Below are 22,728 nucleotides of genomic sequence, written 5' to 3'. Positions count from 1 at the left end.
CAGAGAGTCTGTTTTCACGTCAGCAAAGCAAAGCACAAACCACCCTGCCAATCCAGTCCGCTCCCAATATCTTCGCAAAATCGACTGTTCACCGCCCTACACGTTACTTTTTCTTCTTCTTCCCAAGGTATTCCCTCAATCGACTCATCGGGCCTGCGCTAGCCAATATTCACACCGACTAACTCTCAGTTCTGCTCTTCCTTCCTCCCGCTACGGCCCCTCGACAATCGGAGAACAATTACTGATCCTGATCACTCCATCGCGAGCGCGCTTCCCCTCTTTCTATCATCTTTTCTTCCTCTGTCTCTCTCTCTCTCTTCTTTTGAAAAAGGATTTAAAAAAGAAAAGAAAAAGAGAGAGCGGGAAAGTGGTAGTTCACCTCGACAACACAGCCCAACACTCCCCATCCTCTCAAGAAAATTCTACGTTTCTCTCACTCAGAATCCATGCACTACACATCCTTCACACCAACTCAGTACCTCCCTCTTGATACGGCCTCTCTACAATCTGGAACGATACTCGATTCTAATCACTCCATTGCGAGTGCACTTCCCTTCCTATCGCTTCTTCCTCTCTCTCTCCCTCCCCTCCCTCTTTTAACGTAAGTGTTAAAAAGACAAAAAGAGAGAGGAAATCGGTATCTCACCCGACCCCCAAAACACAGTCAGACACTCCCCATCCTCTCTTGAATTTTGAGAGGATGTTCGCATCCTAACTTATCGTACTATCTCAGATACCAAATAGTCCCGATAATAGCTCAAATCAACGTTCACCCCTCCGTATTACCTACACTCTGCTATATTCTGAACCACAACGGCACATGTCATCTCGCACCCGTAGTTGCATGGACTGACAAGATTTGATATCTTCCACAATTCAGATGGACGGGTCTTCTGCACTACATTGGTGCTGTAGACGACTATCCTAGCAAAACCTGCGCGTTCCTCGGAGAACGCGGTTGGGAGGGCAAGAAGGATATTATTGTGCTCGACGGTATTAAAAACGTCGCTGGTGTCATGGAAGATTGGACCTACGCAGGGCCGGTGTTACTACTGCGTCTGACAATACAGGCGCACAGGAAATAATGGAAATGCTCGATTTCCGAAGAGAATATGAAAAGGAGAGAGGGAGTGAGAAGTATTTCACTTCAAAAATGATACAGCGAACAAGAAAATGATACCACACTATAAGCTTCACAACGGCAAAGTACGATTTAGCGTGCAAGCAGCCTCAGCCCATTTGACACTCCCTCTTGAATTTTACCAACTGAAGGAAAATCATTAAGGAGTGATATTGTACTACGTAGAATGAACAAACCACGAGTTTCCTACAAACCCACAAAATTCAGGTGACGGCCAATTTATAACATATTTACAATGATGTCCTACATCTACACACTCTCGACAGCTTCTCACTCAAATCCCCAGGTCCCCACACGCAACCCCTTCGATTGCAACCATGCCTCCCATCTCTATCTCTATTTCCTGCACCCGCTCTTGTTTATGCTCACAACACCAAGGCGCCGTGCTAACCCCCAAGTCCTCGCAAACACACTCACATCCAAGCGGACAACTGCATTCACGTTCGCTCAACACAATGTCCGTCCCAACGCCCACAATAGCCCGGATCTGTCGGCTCATTTCTTGGTTCAGCAACTCAGTATCCATTGCATGCCGATGCGAATGTGCCACTGTCGAGCGCAAGTTTAAAATAAGGCGCTGGCCAATGACGTTAAGAAGCGGGATAGTGAATCTAAGTTGTAAGAGGGAGCGGTCAGTGCAGAGTTGGCAGGCATATGGTATGCGGGTGCCAGGGAACGTACGTTATGGAGATGATGTTCTTGGGGCTCTAGGGTGGAGTTGATGATGACATGAGTGTGTGAAGGAAGTGAAAGATGTAACCTTACGTCTTGATATACCGTCCTATATAGCACTTTAGTGAACAATATAGCACACACGAGAAAATTAACACTCACCACGCAAAAATAACAAACGCACTACTAAATATACTGACCTAACACCCCGCAGAGTGGTGGACGAGATTGTAAGCTTGAATTTCTGGAGGCAAAAGGCAGAGAAAGTGCGTACCGAAAAGAATGTGATAGCTATTATGTCGCGACCCTACTGTTAATTGTTGGCTTGCCAGTACGGGAACGGACTCACCGTCTCGATAAAGTAAACGAAGCAACGGGGTTGGATATGACTCTGGATGGCTTTCGGAATAAAATCTAAGACTTTTCATGGTGACGAGAAAGATGCACAAGTCCAGAACGATGCTGAGTAGACTACTCAGTACCTGGTGTATTATCATGTATAGGCAACCAACCTTATAACCCCGAAAGACCACTGGTATAGCAAACAGTTTCAGCTATCGTTGTGGAGTAACAACCACGTCTAACTTACCGAGTATGCTTTATGACCGCAGTAATCAGTGTCAATCAAGGTATCGGTAAATGTTTGTTGAAGGCATAGAAGCGACATACGGGCAGCTACATAAACACACGTGCCTATAGTTTCCATGTAATGGTGTATCAATGCTGCACGATTTCGCGTCAGCTAGTGTTACTCAGCTTGGAACATAGGAAATCAATGTACTCACACTGTGGATCCTTCATGCACCACGCTGTGAGCCCAATGACGCAAAGGAGATATGCCACGTATACCGTGGCCATGATAACTGCTTTGCTTCGTTCACATCCCCAAAAAGCCCACGCTCGCATAAGAACCAAGACTTAAGGGGAAGGATTTTGTATACAAGATGTGAACGAGTTGAAAATTGTGTACAGACTTACTGTGAATCGATTCAGTGGATATGATTAAAAACGAAGCCAAGAATGACTTGAAGTTTACGCAAAACTGTGCAAATGAAGGAGTCAATATAAACCAACAATAAAATGGGTAAAACAGTATAAGCTATCCATCTGTCCGCTCAATCTGAGTGTACCAACCTGATAAGACGGCGCTCTGATGATAGCCGATTCTTGCGCAATAAATAATGTTTGGCAAACAATGTTCGTATACCTGTTGGCGAGGAAAACTAGGTTGACGGCTGACAATTTCGAGCACCACACATAACGGATCTAAACAGTAGGCACATTGCAAGGACAGTCAGAGTACGGCATTGAGTGCAATTACCTTAGAGCATATACTCACCTCCCTGCACAGAGTGAGGGCAAAGTCCCACACGAGGACTGTGTAACCTGCCACACCAAAGGCTCTGTTATGACCCAACATGCAAAATCAGTACCATTGAAGATTCAGATTGGAGTGACATTGCTTGAAAGAGTGTGTCGTACGTACCGCCTTATCATAATGTCGTTGGCAAAGGATGCTGGCACTTGCATTGCAACATAAGTTGGATCGGCCAATCTACCAAACTCAGAGGCGTTATGGTACAATGCCACGGGGTCGTAGGCTGAGGAGCGTAGTATGTGGCAGAAAAAACGAGGCACCACCAAGTGATGATAGGCTGTTCACTCAGCTCGCTGATCCCGAATCAGAATGGATAACCAAAAACTCCGTGCTGTTACCAGCTGTGGGGGTCAGTGTGCGGGGGACAAGATGAAGGTATGGTCAACGCACGGAATTCATGCTCAGAGTACTGTGACGAGAGGTGGACACTAAACTGGATGAGAAGCTCATAGATTTGATCCACGCGCGAAAAACATGCACTGTAGAACACTTGCTAGTACGTAGGCAAAATGTATTAGTCGAACTTCGGTCCTATTTCAAGTTATGTAATTGACCTTTCCTATGGACATGAGGGAGCGGATACAGTGAATTGCGTTGGCATGGACTTGAAAATTCCTTCGAAGACTTGTGTCATTAAGGCTCGGGTTGGTAGTATTATCGTACTATAGGCTGTGGTGGATGACTCGGAACCATTGTATCTGGTCAATTCCAAGTTCAAACTCAGCGTACATGGCAAACATGAGTGTTCAATAGCCTAGTAACAAGCTTGAAATTTGATGCAAAGAGCATAGTATCTGCTGCGAATAAATTTACAGCACCTAGGCCACATTTGCAGCGCTGGTTGTTACATGGCCTGCAAGATGAATGGGTCAGTACCATCCGGCTCCGAGCGTTATCCTTCTAATGCTTTAGCAGCTTGATATAGATACCATCATTGTATCAGAGGAACATTCAAGGATCCCAAGGACGATCTTGAGTCTGAGGCGCATAATATTTTCGCATGCTGTCAGCCCAGATGATTTCGAAGTAGGTGATATATTGGGCCTAACGATGAGAACATCAAAAATGATGAAGGATACAACAATGCTGAAACTGATGAGGAGGACTTGGGGGCACAATCTTTGGTGGCTTAATCCACCTCAAAGTTAGTCCACATAATTGTCAAAATTTATTTACTCATGGTTGTAGGTTTATTGGCCAAGCACGCACCCCCGACACCTGTGCCCAACTTGTCCTCAAATACCAGGGGAAAACCCCCTTCACTGAAGCCAGCAGATCGCACTTCCACCGCTCCACTTCTCATCAGCATCCCCTCGTCAGCGAAAGCGCAGAAGATCCAAAACGGCAATCCAATCCAAAACTCCAGGCCTTATAATTGAGGGAGCCTTGAGTGACAAAGATCCTGAAACGAAGAAGATCAGGAAAGAAACATTGGTGAGTGTCCCATCTTTATTCTTCAGTTGTAACTACACTTATGGAATGATTAGGTCTGTGTGAATTGCTCTTCAAGGGACTTACAATGTGAGTGGCCATCTGGTGCTTGGACCACTCGTAGTCCCAATGAACGAAGGGCGTGTGAGTGGTGTGCTAACCACAAGGTCAAATGCAAAGTCCCAGGTAAACCTTTCATCGTAATTCCCTGAAGCATCATAAAGCTCAAGCTATGACTAGGGAAGGAGGGCTTTCGCAAAGATCGCAAATCCTCATATGAACCTTTGTCAGCTTCGGATCCAGACGTGTTGAAACGCGTGGTAACTCTGGAGGAGAACATTGAACAGCTCAGGAAAGAGAACACAGAGATATCGGAGAGGTTATTGCAGGTGGAAATGAAAGTATTTGTCAACATAAATTAAAACAATTCTTTCACAATCTTTCTTTAGTGTGTGTATTCAAAGATAAGGTTTTGAATATTTTCCTTTGAGAGCATTTAACTGAATAGCATAATCAAAAACAGGTCCTAAGTACACCTGGAAAATCTGTCGGAAAATCTGTCTGTATAAAAGTGTTCATTCTTATGTTATCTCATGTGTTTCGATGATTCACTGCTGTATAGACACAAATGGAGGTTCGACAATAATTAACCATATTGCTTTTTCTAAAGATTCAATAAGTATGGCTGATGACCTTTCATTCTGTTCTTGAACGTTGAACATTGATGGGCTCTGCGCCTAGTTTTCTTCATGAGTTTTCAAGTAAATGCGTTGAAGGCGTCAAAAACTCCGGTCTTGCCAGTCATGCTGTAAACTGTGCACGATGCGGGTCATTAGACCCCGGGTACAAAACTTGAAAGCGGTACTCAATACTCGTAAGTACTTGTATATATATCATGTGGTCTTTTGTTGTTGACATCTCATTTCACACACACAGGTTTGAGGAGGACACCGTTTCAATGCCTCCTTATGAATTCCTTTAGGACAGCCAATCGCCCTCTCAGGCTCTTCGTCGAGTTTGTCCCATATCATCTACTGAAGTTCCTCCCACTCCTCTCTCTACCTCGATAATTCGACGCCAAATGCATTGATCGCCCTGGGATCTCTTTCTATTGAAAAACTAATGTTCAGGTAATATGGGCAGTGCACTGGTATGCTATGCAAGCTTTTTTTACAGGAGGTGAGTGCTGTGTCGCACGTTCCGTGCAAGTTTTCCATCCTGGAGATCGCCGTGATAGGGTCGGTGGCTATTCGATCATACTGGATGTCATTTGACTTGTCAGTCGGTGGTACAGGATGAGCACATGAGCTGTAAACCAGAGAACCAGGCCCTCCTTGTCTTACGATCTTACCGCGATTTTCTAATCAGTGCTCGCCGCAATGGATACTTTGCTCTTTGTCAGGGCAGTTGTATATGTGTCAAAATATACACCCCCAGTCTGAAATCGTTGGCTACGCACTTATCTTCTTTCTCGGCTGAGAGTCACGCATTGGTACATTCTCTTGTCAACTCGTGGGTGTATTACTGACTTTGTGCATCGGACATAGGGAATGTGCGTAGTCGGGGTTAGAGTTTCCGCAACATGCATCCTGCCATTTGGTCATGTCGTAAGAAGATTTGTATTTTAAGTGTAGTGGACGCTGAGCGTTGAATGTTGACTGACATATAGGGCTCAGATCGGCTGGCGGTAAAGTGCGAAGGAATGATGGCGTTTGTTCATAATTTTCAAGTCTGTGTCGTCAATCTGTTCAGACGCTAATATGAAATGACTGATCATCCCACCCCTAGTTATTTGACTGTTGATATCCTCGCAACAAGTCCTCTGTCAAATCTCCCTACATAAATCAATCGTCTTCAGACATGGCAGTTTAGCAAAGACACCATGAAATACCAGTGGTTTCGGCTACTACTGCGGTTATGAAGGTGAGCAGTGAAGGATTGAAAACTACGACGAGAAGAGATTAGACTAGGGCCGCATCTTCACTTCTGTCAAGTTTTTTTATGGCGTGCGTCATTGATCCAGAGTAGTGTCTTCAAAACCAAAGACTTTCGGGACATTGGCTTCAGGGCCGATGTACAGCACATAGCTATGCTACTGCTTCCGACTGAAATTTTGGAATCCGAAGGGTCTAACTTTTTCCGTCTTCGTGGTTTTGTTAATGTATAAAATGCTGATGCTTTCATGAAAATGACAAACTATTTTCACCGTGGAAGACAAGCCTGGTCGACTTTAAGCAGTAGCCCCAACCCGACCTTGATACTGCCCCAGAGATGGCAAACCCCAGTCAAGCTTCGAATCACGTATACTCTGCATTTACGCTCCTCGGTGTCGTGTTGATCGTCTTTCAATTGCCATTACATCTCCGAGGTATGTTTTGGTTCAGTATCTGACCTATACATTCGCATCACGTATTTCCATCATAGCCGAAAGGACTGGTACTTGCTTGTTCATCGTCTGGGTTAGCTTGTCTATGCTCAATTCCTCTATCAATTCGATCATATGGAGCAACAACACCATCGACTTGGCCCCGGGCTGGTGTGATTTATGTGAGTTGTCCAAGACTTTTACGTGAAAATACGCCCTAAAGTTGTTTAAAGCTTCTTATGTGGCAGTTGCTTCCAAATACGGTGTACAGCTTGCTCCGTTGTGCATAGCTCGACGACTTTATCGTATCACGACTATGAAGGCCGTTAAGCAGAGCCGGGATGAGGTACAGATGACAAGCTACTTTCAGCGTGATCCAGTTCATGACATGATAATTTTCAGATCAGACATGATATGTTCGTCGATCTTTTCATTGGCGTTGGCATTCCCTTGCTGCTGCTGCCCTTATGTAAGTTTGGTGTCTTTTCCTATCAGCAGCCGTATTTTGACTGCTCTACTGTAGATTATGTCGTCCAGGCCAATAATTTTATCTTGATAGAGCAAGTGGGCTGTTACCCGGCGGCCGTAAGGACACCACCTGCTTTCCCACTTGTCATAATGTGGCCGCCCATCTTTGGTCTAGTCAGCGCAGTTTATTCTGGTCAGTGATTTTTATCTGATGTTAACTGTTGCTTAATGCTGACCACCTTCTGCAGCTCTCACGATTTTCATTACAATCCGTCGCAAATCCCATATGAAAGAAATCATGAAAAGCAATAAGGACCTTAAATCTGGAAAGTACTGGCGCCTGACAATTCTTGCAGCCGCTCAAGTTGTCATAATACTACCTTCAGTCATTTTCTCGTTAGTAAATGATGCATCTGGTGGTCCAATGTATCCGTTCAACTGGGGCGTTATACATGCCGATTTTACCTCTGTCATACGGATTCCTATATCCGTCTGGACATTCAACCTGCAGAACGCGATAGCATTTCAGTGGGACCGTTGGATGGTCGTCGTCTATGCCATATTATTTTTCGCTTTTTTTGGGTTGACAGGGGAATGCTCACAATATTACCGTCGTATCTTTTATACTGCTTTAAAACCCTTCGGGTACTGCCCATCGACTCCAAATCCAGATGTTTTGGTAGCCAGGTTCGTGATGCATTGTTAATTCAACACCTTTCTGTTGGTTGACTTTATTGGATGTATTCATTGTAGCGATAAACCAAGGGTCCGTAATCACGCCATGCGCAACCCCTGGTCATCGTTCGGTTCTCTGCGCTTCATGTCTCACACCCAACCGTCCAATCCTATCGTATCTGCCAATCAAATCAAATCACTTCCTCAGATTCTATCTTTCGACGAGCAGGATCATAGTCACATGAATAACTCAGGAAGCGCTCAAGAGGCAGACTCCCCAAGTATCTCTCTTAAATCGCCTCATCATAAGGACAACAATGTCTTGTCCGCGGGACTCATAGCGGAACCCGAGCCTGCTTTTGAAGCCTCTTCGGTATAGCGACACCATTCCTAGGACTGGAAACCTGTAGAGTTAAACATTTGGTGAATGTCTGTTTACAGTGTGTAGTGCAATTTATATCCAACTTGATTCCCCTTATCTTGTACAAGTTGTCTGTTCTTATGATACAAGTTATTTTAATAGCTGTGCGTCAGGGACCGGGTAACTAATTCGTGTCACTGACCACTACCCTTCTGTCAAAAGCAAGTTCTTGCGAATTTTCTCTATATCTGAGCTTCGTAAACTTGTATGTGTTGTCAAATATTTCTCCGCCCCACCATAAGTTTTCAACATATGGTGCAGCGCCATAATCATTGCGTCGGGGCTGGAGCAGATAATGAGCATGGAAACCAAAATAACCCCCAAAGTTGCAGTTAACTCACCTTGTGCCGAGGAAGTTCAACAACCCCATGGGGTTTTTCCGATATGCCTCGTTATTATTACCAAAGCTAGTTATGAGGCCCGGCATTGCAGTGCCTAGGCCAACGCTTGATAGAGCATAATCATAAATGATATCATAATCATCGACTCCGAGGATCTAAAATTTGGGAATGTAAACTTATCCTTAAGTAACAGAGGTTGTCGTACCTTTAGAAGTAGAGCTATCGCTAACCCCGTCCTATCTTTCCCGGCTGAATTCGAAGTTGATTTTGATAAGTGCCATGTATCGTAAAGAGATGACTAACCAGAGCAATGGACGAGAATTGGTACATTCGGTTCGTCCCTGAGATGAGTGAAGAAAAGTTCGAAGACTTTTCCTGATGACTCCAGCACCCCGGCATAGACTACTATGAATGCCTATAGTACCTATCTTTTAGTACGCTTACTTCCTGCCAACGAAACAGAACTGACCTCCACTGTAGTATTTTGGAAGTTCTCGAGCCTAAGGCGAGCAAATCGTCGTTTGTATATCTCTACAGAAACGTGCCAACAAACTCACATTTCAGTTACCTGCGCAGTAGTTGCCGCCACTTGTATCTCTGAAGGAACCGATAGCCATTCGACACCCGGTAAGCCAGGGATAGAGTCGTACTCATGCTCTAAGCGTAAGTCAACGACGGTTTTGATACCATGTCTCAATAACTGTGTTTTTCCTTCCTCTGTGATACCCTTGGGGTCTGCAGACCGATATATGAGGTTTGTATTGATCTTGACAGAGGGAGACCGGTGAAAATGACCTATTGTGCGGACGTTGTCGACGCCGTCGATGTTGACAAAAGGCGGGGGCAATGGATGGCTAGATCTTATGACTTTGTTGGGATCAATTATCCGATAGATGTGGTCTGGATTGATCTTGATACACCAAGGTCGACGATCGGCGACCCTCGCATGGGTGCCTTCGGCGTTGTTTATAATGGTAGAGGACTGGGGTGGTACGACAAGGGATTCTGTATTTTGATGCACGGATTCTGAGGATGAAGTCTCAACAGCCATTCTGGAAAACTATAAAGCCACAGATGGAATTAGACGGGGTCGATGGGGTGGCAGTTAACGCTTTGTTAGCCCAGTGTCGATGGGAAAGGGGGGGGGGGTCTCAGAGGCTGCTGGAAAACTATAGCAGAGTCTCGCTCTTATATCCCCATCCCAAGCTTAAATACGTACTAAATGAGTTCTAGGGTGCCCCATTCTCGATCCGGATCCTTCGGATGGCAAGTGACAATTGACGAAGTAATAAGTTCCGAGTATATTGGGGATTACAATAGCTGTTGACACTGCGTCCAGACCAGAAGGCTCGAATATTGTAGTACCAGCCAGGAATGCCTACTTCTGAGATTGGAATGGCCTGCGGACTTCATGCGGTGGTTTCCAGATAAAGAGCGCCTGGCCCATACGAAAAGGTTTGTGGATCGTCCACCGTCGATACTTTCGCGGCAGAAAAGCGGTGTTATTTACGTGCAGGTTGATCAGTCAAATTCAGCCAATCCTGCCTAGATGTTCTCGGTTTCCGTGTTCTGAGGGCGCTTGCGACCATGAGTGGAAGAGTGTAGGACATTTGGGCACTAAAATTTGTTGGATTTCATTGAATGTTCATCAACGTTGAATATCATGATGGACTCGGAGGTCTTGATTAAAGATGCTTCTGGTCACGAGACTATCTCTTGTAACGTAATTGGGGTTGACCCGACAAATGCTTTTCAACTTTAGAACCACTCAGTCATGCGACCTCGACTTCTCGACTGATAAATAGGCAACATACCACCGAATGCAACTTGGTACTCACTTTCATACTCACGCCCCAACTTTGCCATGATTTTCCAGTTCAAGCTGTTGCATTGTTTACTTGTAGGATTCGCGTTAAGTGCACAGGCGTCGAAGAACAGGCCCAGAAAGCCAGATGGAACACTGCATACTCGAGATTATTTCTATGCCGGTGGATCTTATGTCAAGCAAGGAAGTTCAGACATCGCTCATGCCCAAATGTACGTTGAGCATCTCGTTCCTGCAACAGTAACACAGGAATATCCAATCCTCGTCATCCACGGCGATGGCATGACGGGTACCAACTTTCTCAATACTCCTGACGGTCGATTGGGTTGGGCAGATTACTTCATGAGTCAAGGGTATGAGGAAAGTTATCGTCAGCTCAAAATGTATGTCTTTATTTTCTGACCTGATATACTGCAGGTCTATCTAGTAGATCAACCCGCGCGCGGACGATCTGCATGGCAAGAGAACGTCGACGGAAATTTAACCAATTTCGACACCTACACCGTCGAATCTCATTTTACCGCTGTCCAAAGATTTGATTTATGGCCACAGGCCTCGTTACACACCCAATGGCCGGGAAATGGCAGCGTTGGAGATGAAACCTTTGATGCCTTCTACATGTCTATGATGCAGAGTCTGGCTTCAGAAGTCGAAAGTTCTCAATTAGTTCAGGCAGCTGGTTCGACCCTTCTCGATGAAATAGGAGTGGGTTTTCACGAATGTCATATGGATCACTTTCATTGACATGCTAAACGCATTCAGCCTGTGATACTGCTGACCCACTCACAATCGGGGCAGTACGGGTGGCCCTTAGCAGATGCACATCCGTCACAGGTGAAAGCCATTGTGGCATTGGAACCAATCGGACCTCCGTTCCAGAACGCTGTATTTTCGACTGATGCTGCACGGCCATATGGAGTGTCTGAAATTCCTCTGAACTTTTCCCCCCCAATTTCCTCTCCTGACGACCTCCATCCAGTACCTGTGAGCTCAACCACTAACTTTACTTGTTACCAACAATCGCCGCCTGCAAGGCAACTGCCTGGCCTGGCTAATGTGCCTGTTTTGGTCGTGACGTCCCAGGCGAGCTACCATGCGGTTTATGATAACTGTACTGTTCAGTTTTTGACCGAGGCTGGCGTACATGCTGAACATCTCCAGCTTGAAGATGTAGGAATTTACGGGAATGCGCACATGATGTTCATGGAGAAAAACGGGCTAGAGATCGCAGAACAGGTAATTTTAAAATGGCTGCATCAAACTTTGTAGCCTCAGGGTGAAAACTCCCCTGAAGTGGCACTATGTCTCATTTTTCATAAGTCTACCACTGAGTGATGTTCAATTCAATTGCAGTCAGTCACTTCGCGCAATATGTGGTTGTCTTAGGACGATTCGGAAGGCTAAGATGTGGTGGTTATATTACGAAAATTCCGTTTGAATTACATTCTGCCAGCGTACAATTGAGCGTTCAAAAGATGAAGAGTACCGAATTCCTACTACTTACAACACTGATCTCTCGCACACGACCGTTTGCCTATATATATACCTCAGGGGCCCCGCTTCAGTCACACCACGTAAATTTTTGAATCGTCGCCTCAAACCATTTCCTGTTTTCTTCATCAAGGAAAGGTCCAGCTTTGACCGACACATCCCGACAACGGCACACAGTCCCATGCAATATCGCCATCCATGGCATTTCAAACTCAGGTGCAGCTTGAATACGTGCCTCTAACAACTCTCTGAGAGCAAGCACCGAAAAGTCACGACAGCCGCTGATATCGAGGGCGTCCATGGCCGGACATATCCACTGACCATCCCTCCCTTTATGTGACAGTTCCCGAAGGAGTGTCATTGAACTGTGGACAATCTTTGACTGACAGCGCGCGACCTCTCCAGCGGCTGAGAAGAAAAGAGTGAAGGTTTTCTTCCTTGTTGATAGCCTCGAGTGTGAGATGACGCGTTCTTATCTTGCTTCTGGGGAGGGAGCATCGAGTTATTCTTGTGTTTGCGACAAGATCCAGAGCAAACCCGAAGGCCGCATCAATAAGATCACCACTGAGATCTTCAAAGGACACCGCGCGCATGCCCAACAAGCGGACATTGGGTTTGGAAACAGTGGCAGGTACTGCCAGGTCTAGATCGATGTTCTGCAAAGTAAGACGCATAATACCCACATCTTCTAGGGCTTTGAGCATATCATATAGGGATAATGGGTCCGGCTCACTTGCGGACGCGGAATAACCTGATATAACGATGTCGGACAGGAGGCCCAAACGACGCAGCCCACGGCGCTCCCCAGGATACTTGATAAGATCTTTAAGATTATGACCATCAACGACTAGTGACCATGTACAAGAAAATCCTTTCTTCGCGTGACAGTGACAGGGAGCAGGCAGCGTGTTACGACCGTCATCAATTTTGCATCTGAGCTCTACATGTTCAAGGTTCCACATGACGGTGCCGAAATGACGGGCGAGTGAGGGGAGAGAAGAGCTTCTGTTGAGATGGAACGATATACTGTTGCATCGGTGAAAGACTTTGTAAATATAAGGCAATAAAGCCATTACATCAGCCTGCTCCGAAGAAGGTTGAGACGCGGACAACTCTTCCCTACACACGATCTTGATATCAAGAAAATAATCGCGTGATAACTCGAAGTGAGATTGCGACGTAGGTTCGAATAAGGGCCTGCAAGCACCGACAGTGATAATGGGAGAAGCCCAAAAGATGGGCTCTGTCAACACGATGTCACGCCACTGAGTGCATACAGATGCAACAGAATAGGGGAAGTTTGTATGAGACAGAGGATCAATGATGGGATCGCCGGCCCGGGGATCGACTAATGGGATAGGGATGGAACCGTCACTGGGGGGCGAGTCGGCCTGGGGTTCGCCAGGAGCAACATATCTATCGCGCAAACAGGTTTCCACTCCGTTGAACGTGGACGCAGAATCTGCATAAACGATCTTGAATATCGCGAGAAGTACTTCGAAGGGAAGAGATCGAATGGAGACGCGCGTAAGTGCGGATGATCGCTGATGCTGATGCGGGTCGACTGACATTATACATTCCTTCTGACATTGAAAGAGACCAAATTGCTTTGACGTTAAGCTCAGAATCAAAGAATCTGGGGCCAGGACTAACCTCCATGGTAAGTCTAAATCTATGCGAACGACGCGCAAACTAATACACTGTGAAGTCTAAATCCTGCTGATATGGACGTTACCCGACTGTCTTTGAGGTAATCGTTGTTTCCTGGTGAAAATAGGGTGATTTAGAAAACGGTATGAAGTATTACGCCACTGCGAATGATTCCCTGGGACAGTTCTCCTGTTTCTTATATAGTTGTTATCACGTGCATTGAGCGTGTGGCGATTGTGTATAACCTCCTTTGTTCACTCATTCTCCATTGTTCTGCTCCTTCATTGTCAGATCCATCAAATTGTTAATCGCTAATGGCCTGGCGAGAAAACATTGGAGCCGAAAACGAAGCATCATAGGTAAGCAGGTAAGCACTACGAGGACTCACATGATAGGAGTTCTGAGAAGCTGCCTGTTCACGAGATGTGGCGTTCACAGCAATTCCATTTGAAACAAGAGGGACGCAAACGCAAAACGGATCACGAGAGCCAAGGCAAGAGCTGAGGACATCAGAAAAGGCCTCGGTCTCGTCAATCAGTGGAATCTTTGAACATATCTCTGCATCCGAGCTCGTATGATCCGTGAATTTTTGCACAGGCTGTGCTCGCACACAGCACTATCCAAAATCATAAAATTGGCCCTTAGCGTTCTTCTGGGAAGTCTGCAATTTTTATGATTCGTCAGTAATTCGTCATTGTTGGATTGGATGGTATGAAGCCCCTCTGCCTCCGAATGACTGCATATATCCGACAGTAAAAACAGGTGAGTGGATCAACACAGAACTTTACAGCCACCACGCACTCCCAGTTGACAGAAAGATCGCGGTCAGTATCATTCAGATCACAACAGTAAAAAACATAAATGCGTACAACAATCAATCAATCGAGCAAAGCAAATAAATCCGAGTTAACGAGACGGGTATATACCTGATAAAAGAAAGCGGGAAATTCTAAGAAGCCTGGAGCTCGTCGTTCCGTTTGGCACTGCATAAAGTCAAGGCCTGTTTAGTCTCTTGAAGGGCAGCTTTGACTGAAGATGAAGGTCAAGTTAGTAAAACACGTAAGTTCAAACACATGCAGACGCACCCTTGGTTCTATATTGCTTGTGCTTATTCTCGAGCTGGTCAAACGTAAGGCGTAATCTGTCTTCCTGATCTCTTAACACCTCGTCCTCGCGCTGAAGTTTTTCTGCTTCTGCAAGGAGAGAACCGAGAGCGCGAGAAACGTTATTCCGCATGGCTTTCATTCCAGCCATCTCTTCTTGATATCTCGCAAAAATGCTATCCCACTCCAGGTCTGGGCAACACATGCGTGAGCAGGACTTCATGACGATAACATCTGAATGGTACTAACCGATTTCGTCCACTTCGCCAGTGGCGAATTCATACTTCAGCATTTGGTCCGTCCAGTCACGATCCATCGCCCAAGAGACAGTCTTATTCGAGTAGTTCATACTCAGTCGTAGCGCGCTGCCACTACGCTTGAGACTGCTTCGTCGGCGCAATGGTGGAGCTGTCCCGTTCTCTCCAGGAGCATCATCCTCTTTCTCCGATGGTGGGGACGGTGAAGAAGACGGGCCTTCTTCGTTTGCTCTAGTATAAGAATTAATGATGGGCAACGCAGGAACTCTATCGTAATCTTCAGATAGCTCTAGCGACGCGCCAAGAGGCAAGAAATCGGTGGAAGTCGAGCCACGATATGGATGTGGTAGCGGCTCTGGAGAAGTAGCCAGGAGACCGACAGTGATAGCCTCGCTTTCGTGATTAATTTGAGGTGCGTGACGAGGCGGACTGAGTTCAAGATGGAAATTTTGTGTATCGTCCGAAACAACACGATGCTTGGCGTCGTGTGTTTTGCGACTTTGCAGATGCGTACTATCGTACATCCTGCTCTCAAGCGTCTCACTATGGTAATGAGTCCTGTTTTCGTGAACCACACTCCTCTCCTCGTGAGCTTCCCGAATAACGGTAGAACGTGCGGGGGATGACGAATGTGAACGTTTACTGGCGACTTTCGCTTTCGTAGAGGGAGACGCGCGAGCAGTGGGTGGTTTAGAAGAACTCCGTTCTACAACAGGCGAACGGTGTGAAGAACTGGAAAGCATAGATACGCGACGCGATGAAGAAACGTGGTGATGGGGAGTGACATGTGCATTCATTGCGCAGCGATTGCAGCAGGACGAATTGCGCGATTTCGTCTTGTCAGCGGACGATTTCTTTTTGACCGAGATTTCCGTAGTGGAGAAATGCGACTCTTGTCGCCGAATCCACTTTTCCATCTCCTTCATACGAAAGTCGGACGGTGCGTGGAGGGTAAGAAAGGGAGGGATGGCAGATGATGTCGCCTGAGAGTATGACTGAACAAGTCTCTGACATTTTCTGATCATACGATCCTTCAGATGCCTGATTTCTAAGATACGGTCCCAAGACGCATGTTGAAGCTTGGCCAGCTCGGAGGTCTCCGCTTTAAGAAGTTGACCGTAAAGCAGAGCAGTTCGAGGTGGCAAGAGCACCTAATGCGCGAGAGATTAAAAACTGATGGGACGATCTACTACCGACAACTAACCTTCAGCTCATTAGGCGTGTCGGTGCACTGTAGAAACCTCCAGCCAGTTCTTGTGGTATCACTGTATGCCTCAAGCTGACCTCTTACGGGGCTTGTTTGAAGATAATCCAGAGGCTGGAGGGACGTCGCAGATGAAGAGTCTCTGAGCATCTTGGGGCTCGGAATGCTGAGGTGACTCTTTTTAAACATGATTCGGATGGAAGCTTATAGTTTGCCACGAGGACTCGACCTCACATTGTTTCGTGTGAATTCGGATACAAACTCCGTTTCTAGCTTGCAACGCCCGATTTTACATAGTCACGGTACTGACAACTATCAATGCACCTGGAAAGTTGGCAGTATCCTCTGAGCTATGGTTGTGGCATCCTTTAGAACATAGACATCCTTGGTGAGCAACCTCCGCCTCTGAGCCAGCTGAGAGGGAATCTTTCAAGGACGCGAAGCGACATGGGTGATCTCTGAGCCTCGATCTGCTATTTCCCCCAAAGTTCAAGGTTATTATCTTGGGTCATCCTCCATGGAACGCTTGAACTGTCACTGGGATATCAAAACCATTATGAGAGCGAGGATGAGACTTACGGACGGGCCTGAGATATGGGCCGTTCCTTCATGGCATTCGAGTGACTCTGGCAGTGCAGACACGCGTTCATCGTCTATATCACCACGGTACAAAAACATTTGTACACGGGTCCACTCGTGATGCGAGAAGTATCGTAAAACCTAACAAAGCCCTCTTCGTCTTGATGCGAGGGGCATCCCATGGGGTTATAGCGCCATGAACTGGACGAATGGGAATCGACCCGCTTCTCACTCAAAGCGAATTACGATCATAATCAGGTGAGTAATAGCTATCATTTGGTGTGTCGGTGAAACGTGCAGTTCGTTTGAAAAGGCAATTCCAGAGCCTTACGTCCTGGCTGGACTCATGTGGGTCGGAATGTGAACGCTGCACATGGCTCTCTTGACTTGCATGACTGATTGTGACGTCCTTGATAACTAATATAAGATATGCACAGAGCAAAGCATACTCAGCACTCTCAGAGATATCAGGCCTTGTTCGGTTCGATGGATTTCCAGGAGCTGGAACTCATACGGTATGGTTTAAGCTAGTGCACGAGACCCAGGTATAAGTACGATAATCTGTCACAGTTTTCCAGAAGCCTCTTATCCTCTTTTTTCGACGTCGAACTCACAAAGCCTCCGTTGCAAATCCATCGACCTCGTCTAATACCAGTATCTGTGGCTTTTCAGATTATCAGATTAGTCCTTCGAACTTCGTCCACAGAAGTTATCATTCTCTTTCAAACCACCAATCATGCAACAGGAAACACGGTCCTCAGTCGCATCAACCCTGTCATCTGTCGTTATTGACAGCGTCGATAGCATCAGCGCGATGGGTGCCTTTGATCGACCTTGTTGTATCGATATCGATATGGACATCATCTTTCAAATTATAGATCCCACAAAAATCGCAAAATCTTGCTATCCATTGCCCCCGCCTTTCGTCGACATCGATGGCGTTGCCAATATCCGCACAATAGGTGATTTTCGCCGGTCTCCTTCCGTCAAGGTCAATAAACACCTCGTCTATCGGTCTGCCAATCCCAAGGGTATCACAGAGGAAGGAAAAATACAGTTTATGGAACGTGGTATCAAAACTGTCGTTGATGTGCGCTTAGAGCATGGTTGCGACGTTATCCCCGGCTTGCCGGGTGTCCAATGGTTATCGGTTCCTTCAGAAGTCCAACAGGCTGAAAGCACCCCGCAGGTAACTGAGATGTGAGTTTGTTCCGCACATTTCTGTAGAGGTATACAAACGACGATGTGCTCGCCTTAGGCTCGAGAACTTCCAAACAACTCCATTGGAGGTCTGTTCTGTTCCCTTGACGGGAAGTAAACGCGCTAACCGGTCGGTACTGTAGGCATTCACGACGACGTACACCATGATACTGGAAAGATCAGGAAAAGCCTTCGAGCTTTTCTTCACTCATCTCAGAGACAAGCCCAATGTACCTGTTCTAGTTCATTGCTCTGGTTAGTCTTCTCCTTGCGATACATGACACTTCTTACTACCAACTTTGAATTCAGTTGGGAAAGATAGGACGGGGATAGCGATAGCTCTGCTTCTAAAGGTATGACAACCACTGCCACTTTGTGTGGTAAGTTAACGTTCTCGAACTCTAGATCCTCGGGGTTGACGATTATGATATCATTTATGATTATGCTCTGTCGAGCCTTGGGCCTAGGTTCTCCCATGCCGAGCTTCATAAGCATGTTCGATAATTTCAACCAGCATATCGGGGAATCCTCTAGGGTGATGATTCCTAGTGCAAAGTAAGTACACCACAGCTCTGGCCACTTTCAATGCTCATGATCTGCTCTAGTCTGCGACAATGAAAGCGACGCTAGCGATAATACGGGAAAAGTTTGGTGGGGCAGAAAATTATTTGATAACACATACAGATTTACAAAGCGCAGATATAGAGAAAATCCGCGAGAACTTGCTGTTGGATCGAGTAGAACAGAAGCCAGTGGAATGATTCAACCAATTCTATGACCACATACGTGTGGCAGTTTTTTGTATTCTATGGTCCTTTTTAGAACCTACTTGCTGCATTGACTGAAAGTTATAGCATTGGTTTAACAGCTGATCTGTGATCATTAATGCATTCAGGCGTGCTCAGATCAGATACTGTGAGTCGTTATTGACCTTTAAAACAACACATGTGTCGATTTAAATGAACATTACGGTAGTCGCACGACTCGGAGTAGAGCAGAGGCGGTGAGCGATGTAAAAAATCGGAGACCCAACGCAGACCCCACATATCCTTGGAAGCAGGTTACTTCTGTATGAACAAGATAAAGCGCTGCCGTCCTCATCCCAGCGATAATGCCATCGCCACCTTCAAGTTGTTATTACCGGCCTAGACAAGGATGATCTTGACCCAAAATTCTACAATTAGTGCCCAATCTGGTCTGGTCGCAAATTTGATGATCGCTATTCTGGAAACAGTCCGGTTGATAGTGACGGCCATTTGGATGGGTCGAGTAACAAAATACTAGTCTACCCTTGATGAAGACCATGGACCCAAGGGTTCAGTTGCGAAGCCTTTGCGCGCGAAATCTCGAGCGAGTGTCTTGGTGGTCAGGTCACCATGGTAAATCGAAGCGATCTGGAAGTACGGTTGACACGGTGATATTCCTTTTCAGGGCTTAGAGATAGGATCGTTTAAAATAATCCAGGAGTTAACTCGAGCCCATATGTTGGATGTCGAAGATAGAACAGACATAGATTGTAGTTTTGATCGAGAAGATGTCATTTGAGAGCAATACAGGTGACTTTCAGGCTGAGCGTTGAGAAAGTGTTAAAATGACCAACTGTTGGAAATAATGTGTTGGTCCAGCACTAAACCTAGCCCAGTCATATGCATCTACGAGACACGTCCAACTTTGAGCCCCGTGGTTAAGAGATACACGATATAAGTGGTTTTGTTGACGGCCGCAAGACAAGCATGAGAGACGGGGTGTGGCGGACCGTGTCCCACGTTTTCTTCCGCGTGGACCCGAATTTTGTGAGCCAACAGCGCGTCGTCCCATCGTCCTGTTACTTGACACGTCCCATCTCTTTCTTCTCTTCAAAATGGCCTCACTAGCAAGGATACGGCCCCGTGTGCCCCGTCGCATTGTAAGTACTCCTCAGTGCATATACATACCGAAAAAAAAAACATATTTTTCAATGCTGAAAATCTATTTTTCTTTTTCTCGTCATAGCCTTTCGTTCGAGCCATCCAGACATCGGCCGACACGACGCAGCTACAGGAGCACCCGTCAGACCACTCCAAACCATTCACTGTAAAACTCCATGAGGACTCGTATCGCTCGTACCTCTGCGACACTCCCTCGTTTGAGGTAGAGGTGAAAAAGGACGAACTCATGTCGATGTACAAGGACATGCAGACCATGCGTCGCATGGAGATGGCTGCTGACGCTCTGTACAAGGCTAAACTCATCCGTGGATTCTGCCATTTGGCTATCGGTCAGGTGATTCTCCTTTTCCAGGCTTATCGTCGTCCAGTTGCTCAACTTTTGGTGAATGTCTACAGGAAGCTGTGGCTGTTGGTCTGGAGTACGGTATCACGCCCAAAGACCGAGTCATCACTGCTTACCGGTGTCACCCTTTCGCTGTTATGCGTGGCGGCACTATCAAGGGTGTTATCGCTGAGCTTCTTGGCCGTCAGGCAGGCATGTCACACGGAAAGGGTGGATCTATGCACATCTTCACACCTTCATTCTTCGGTGGAAATGGTATAGTCGGTGCTCAAGTGCCAGTCGGTGCTGGAATCGCTTTCGCACAAAAATACCTCGGCAACAACACCGCTACATTCGCCCTCTACGGTGACGGTGCCAGTAACCAGGGTCAAGTGTTCGAGGCATTCAACATGGTAAGGACCTTTCCTGTATTCTTGGCTTTACTTTAACACTATCTCGTGCAACGTAGGCTAAACTGTGGAATCTCCCTGCTGTTTTCGTGTGTGAGAACAACAAGTACGGAATGGGTACCTCGGCCGAGCGTAGCTCCTCTAACACAGAGTACTTCACTCGTGGTGACAAGATCCCTGGTCTTCAAGTTAATGGAATGGACATTATTGCCACGCGCAATGCCGTTCAATACGCTCGCAAATGGGTCACTGAGGGCAATGGCCCGCTCCTCATGGAGTTCGTCACTTACCGTTATGGTGGTCACTCGTGAGTCCTCCCTTTCTTTATCTTTGAAGTTGGGGTTATTTATTTGTTAACGCATGCAGTATGTCTGATCCCGGTACTACCTACCGTACTCGTGAGGAAGTCCAAAGGATGCGTAGCACTCAGGACCCTATCAGAGGTCTTCAACGTTACATCGAGGAATGGGGTCTTGCATCGGAACAAGAGCTTAAGGTGGCTTTCTATCGATGTCCTAAAATGCATACATACATACTCACTCTTCCTTCGCCGCCTGCAGCAACTCGACAAGAACGCTAAAGCCGAAGTCGACGAGGCTGTTGAGGAAGCCAAACAATCACCTGAGCCACTCCTCAAGGACCTCTGGACTGACATATACTATAAGGGTACTGAGCCGCCGTTCATGCGAGGTCGTGAGAAGGACGAGGTGTGTCCATCTTTTTGCTTATTGACATCGTTGTTCTGAGTTGATCTTGTGTCGTAGGTCCACTACTACTAATGTGGAGGGATGGTGACGATGTTGTAACTGCTGTTATTCAGCGTGCCGTGTTTTATCACACTCGCGCTATGACTATCATAGACTCTTTAGCATCTTTTTTTAGTACTATTATGGTATTCGTGGCGACGAAATAAAATACAATGCTCGAGTGCTATAATCTTCTATGATATGTGTGAACGATAAGCGAAAAGTGTGACTCCGAGTCGTCGGTGGTACTGGTGCCGGCTTATTCCGTGCTGCAGGTCACCTACTGACGTTCGGACAAGCTGTCTCATAAAACTACCATTTCTCCAGTAACGTCCATGCTGTCAGCCACATCTCTGCGTGTGCTGCGAGCACAAATACCTCGACGCGTTCAAGGCCAGCGTTTTGCTTCACATGGGCCGCCCCAGTACAACGAGCCCACCGGATGGTTGTTCGGCGAAAAGGTATTATATCACTTCTCGTCTGCAGATAAAAATTCAACTGGAGCTCATTTCTCCATCCTCTTAAAGCCTCTACCTCCCGGGCAGAAACGAGTAAAGGAAGACTGGGAAACGATTTGGTATGTCGGGATGTTTGGCTCGATGGCGATGGCTACGGTGTTGCTGTACTATAAACCCGACACCAGGTGAGTGATGGTGCCGTTCCTCCTTTCGGGCTGGAGAGTCTGAATGGTTTTGGTGTTTTCAGCATACAGTCGTGGGCCTTGAAAGAGGCTAAGGAGAGAATGGAGGCGAGAGGAGAGAAGTATAAATATGAACCCAATTCTTCCTAGGCGTCATTACCGTGACTCCGAGGTCGTTGAACACTGGTCCTATCGATATCCACATTCTGGTGCCGCAAAGCATCATGTCGTAGACTAATCTCGCTTTCACCCAAATATCAAAGGATATTTCTCATCCGGAACCACTGCTGAGTCCAGAAAGGATTATCTTTTACTTTGCTTCGCTGCTTCTCAACAATGCGAAGGTTGAAGCAGTATCGGCTACAATATCTTTGCAGGCTAAACTTGTCAACACTTTCAGCAAAAACAGCAGTAATAGTACTCTGTTCAAAGTGTCTCACTGCCCCTTCTGCGCTGCACAGACGGTTGAGGGAAAAGCACC

The 22,728-nt window shown here is 46.4% G+C and overlaps 14 protein-coding genes across 14 annotated transcripts; 11 read left to right on the top strand and 3 right to left on the bottom strand.

The window, feature by feature from the left end:
- Window positions 1–446: 446 nt before the first annotated feature.
- On the top strand, window positions 447–1,085 carry SERLADRAFT_441766 (uncharacterized protein; the record flags this gene model as incomplete). Its single annotated transcript, XM_007322313.1, has 2 exons — window positions 447–601; window positions 881–1,085. The coding sequence occupies 2 exons, from the start codon at window positions 447–449 to the stop codon at window positions 1,083–1,085; spliced, it is 360 nt and encodes a 119-aa protein (XP_007322375.1).
- Window positions 1,086–1,434: 349 nt separating this feature from the next.
- Window positions 1,435–1,987, top strand: SERLADRAFT_476589 (uncharacterized protein; the record flags this gene model as incomplete). The annotated part of the gene is made up of 1 exon (XM_007322312.1): window positions 1,435–1,987. One exon carries the CDS (start codon window positions 1,459–1,461, stop codon window positions 1,861–1,863), a length of 405 nt encoding a protein of 134 aa, XP_007322374.1.
- Window positions 1,988–3,310: 1,323 nt separating this feature from the next.
- SERLADRAFT_399218 (uncharacterized protein) lies at window positions 3,311–3,855 on the top strand (the record flags this gene model as incomplete). Its single annotated transcript, XM_007322311.1, has 2 exons — window positions 3,311–3,522; window positions 3,582–3,855. 2 exons carry the CDS (start codon window positions 3,397–3,399, stop codon window positions 3,621–3,623), a joined length of 168 nt encoding a protein of 55 aa, XP_007322373.1.
- Window positions 3,856–4,751: 896 nt separating this feature from the next.
- Window positions 4,752–5,044, top strand: SERLADRAFT_373212 (uncharacterized protein; the record flags this gene model as incomplete). Its single annotated transcript, XM_007322310.1, has 2 exons — window positions 4,752–4,808; window positions 4,868–5,044. 2 exons carry the CDS (start codon window positions 4,752–4,754, stop codon window positions 5,042–5,044), a joined length of 234 nt encoding a protein of 77 aa, XP_007322372.1.
- Window positions 5,045–6,822: 1,778 nt separating this feature from the next.
- SERLADRAFT_476585 (uncharacterized protein) lies at window positions 6,823–8,133 on the top strand (the record flags this gene model as incomplete). The annotated part of the gene is made up of 6 exons (XM_007322309.1): window positions 6,823–6,990; window positions 7,047–7,169; window positions 7,221–7,333; window positions 7,390–7,456; window positions 7,511–7,648; window positions 7,704–8,133. Coding segments are annotated over 6 exons (966 nt in total), but the record flags the coding sequence as incomplete, so codon positions are not given.
- A 103-nt stretch (window positions 8,134–8,236) lies between these two features.
- On the top strand, window positions 8,237–8,509 carry SERLADRAFT_373211 (uncharacterized protein; the record flags this gene model as incomplete). The annotated part of the gene is made up of 1 exon (XM_007322308.1): window positions 8,237–8,509. One exon carries the CDS (start codon window positions 8,237–8,239, stop codon window positions 8,507–8,509), a length of 273 nt encoding a protein of 90 aa, XP_007322370.1.
- A 186-nt stretch (window positions 8,510–8,695) lies between these two features.
- On the bottom strand, window positions 8,696–9,943 carry SERLADRAFT_441764 (uncharacterized protein; the record flags this gene model as incomplete). Its single annotated transcript, XM_007322307.1, has 6 exons — window positions 8,696–8,834; window positions 8,893–9,047; window positions 9,098–9,141; window positions 9,196–9,307; window positions 9,362–9,392; window positions 9,450–9,943. The coding sequence occupies 6 exons, from the start codon at window positions 9,941–9,943 to the stop codon at window positions 8,696–8,698; spliced, it is 975 nt and encodes a 324-aa protein (XP_007322369.1).
- A 778-nt stretch (window positions 9,944–10,721) lies between these two features.
- On the top strand, window positions 10,722–12,077 carry SERLADRAFT_357946 (uncharacterized protein; the record flags this gene model as incomplete). The annotated part of the gene is made up of 3 exons (XM_007322306.1): window positions 10,722–11,087; window positions 11,145–11,422; window positions 11,480–12,077. 3 exons carry the CDS (start codon window positions 10,757–10,759, stop codon window positions 11,984–11,986), a joined length of 1,116 nt encoding a protein of 371 aa, XP_007322368.1.
- Window positions 12,078–12,114: 37 nt separating this feature from the next.
- SERLADRAFT_476576 (uncharacterized protein) lies at window positions 12,115–14,021 on the bottom strand (the record flags this gene model as incomplete). Its single annotated transcript, XM_007322305.1, has 2 exons — window positions 12,115–13,791; window positions 13,862–14,021. 2 exons carry the CDS (start codon window positions 13,865–13,867, stop codon window positions 12,541–12,543), a joined length of 1,257 nt encoding a protein of 418 aa, XP_007322367.1.
- A 345-nt stretch (window positions 14,022–14,366) lies between these two features.
- SERLADRAFT_417689 (uncharacterized protein) lies at window positions 14,367–16,613 on the bottom strand (the record flags this gene model as incomplete). The annotated part of the gene is made up of 4 exons (XM_007322304.1): window positions 14,367–14,887; window positions 14,944–15,153; window positions 15,211–16,369; window positions 16,423–16,613. Coding segments are annotated over 4 exons (1,640 nt in total), but the record flags the coding sequence as incomplete, so codon positions are not given.
- A 108-nt stretch (window positions 16,614–16,721) lies between these two features.
- Window positions 16,722–17,128, top strand: SERLADRAFT_476568 (uncharacterized protein; the record flags this gene model as incomplete). The annotated part of the gene is made up of 1 exon (XM_007322303.1): window positions 16,722–17,128. The coding sequence occupies one exon, from the start codon at window positions 16,940–16,942 to the stop codon at window positions 17,120–17,122; it is 183 nt and encodes a 60-aa protein (XP_007322365.1).
- A 609-nt stretch (window positions 17,129–17,737) lies between these two features.
- SERLADRAFT_441760 (uncharacterized protein) lies at window positions 17,738–18,962 on the top strand (the record flags this gene model as incomplete). The annotated part of the gene is made up of 7 exons (XM_007322302.1): window positions 17,738–18,201; window positions 18,260–18,290; window positions 18,345–18,456; window positions 18,511–18,554; window positions 18,607–18,696; window positions 18,751–18,756; window positions 18,807–18,962. 7 exons carry the CDS (start codon window positions 17,738–17,740, stop codon window positions 18,960–18,962), a joined length of 903 nt encoding a protein of 300 aa, XP_007322364.1.
- A 1,016-nt stretch (window positions 18,963–19,978) lies between these two features.
- Window positions 19,979–21,802, top strand: SERLADRAFT_399193 (uncharacterized protein; the record flags this gene model as incomplete). Its single annotated transcript, XM_007322301.1, has 7 exons — window positions 19,979–20,107; window positions 20,194–20,463; window positions 20,526–20,864; window positions 20,921–21,168; window positions 21,228–21,357; window positions 21,422–21,568; window positions 21,626–21,802. 7 exons carry the CDS (start codon window positions 20,063–20,065, stop codon window positions 21,638–21,640), a joined length of 1,194 nt encoding a protein of 397 aa, XP_007322363.1.
- Window positions 21,803–21,857: 55 nt separating this feature from the next.
- Window positions 21,858–22,525, top strand: Ndufb11 (Ndufb11, NADH dehydrogenase 1 beta subcomplex subunit; the record flags this gene model as incomplete). Its single annotated transcript, XM_007322300.1, has 3 exons — window positions 21,858–22,068; window positions 22,135–22,250; window positions 22,313–22,525. 3 exons carry the CDS (start codon window positions 21,943–21,945, stop codon window positions 22,395–22,397), a joined length of 327 nt encoding a protein of 108 aa, XP_007322362.1.
- Window positions 22,526–22,728: the final 203 nt, after the last annotated feature.

Source organism: Serpula lacrymans (genome assembly GCF_000218685.1).
Source record: "Serpula lacrymans var. lacrymans S7.9 unplaced genomic scaffold SERLAscaffold_12, whole genome shotgun sequence".
Classification (NCBI taxonomy): Eukaryota; Fungi; Basidiomycota; class Agaricomycetes; order Boletales; family Serpulaceae; genus Serpula; species Serpula lacrymans.
This window is presented reverse-complemented; position numbering and strand designations above follow the sequence as displayed.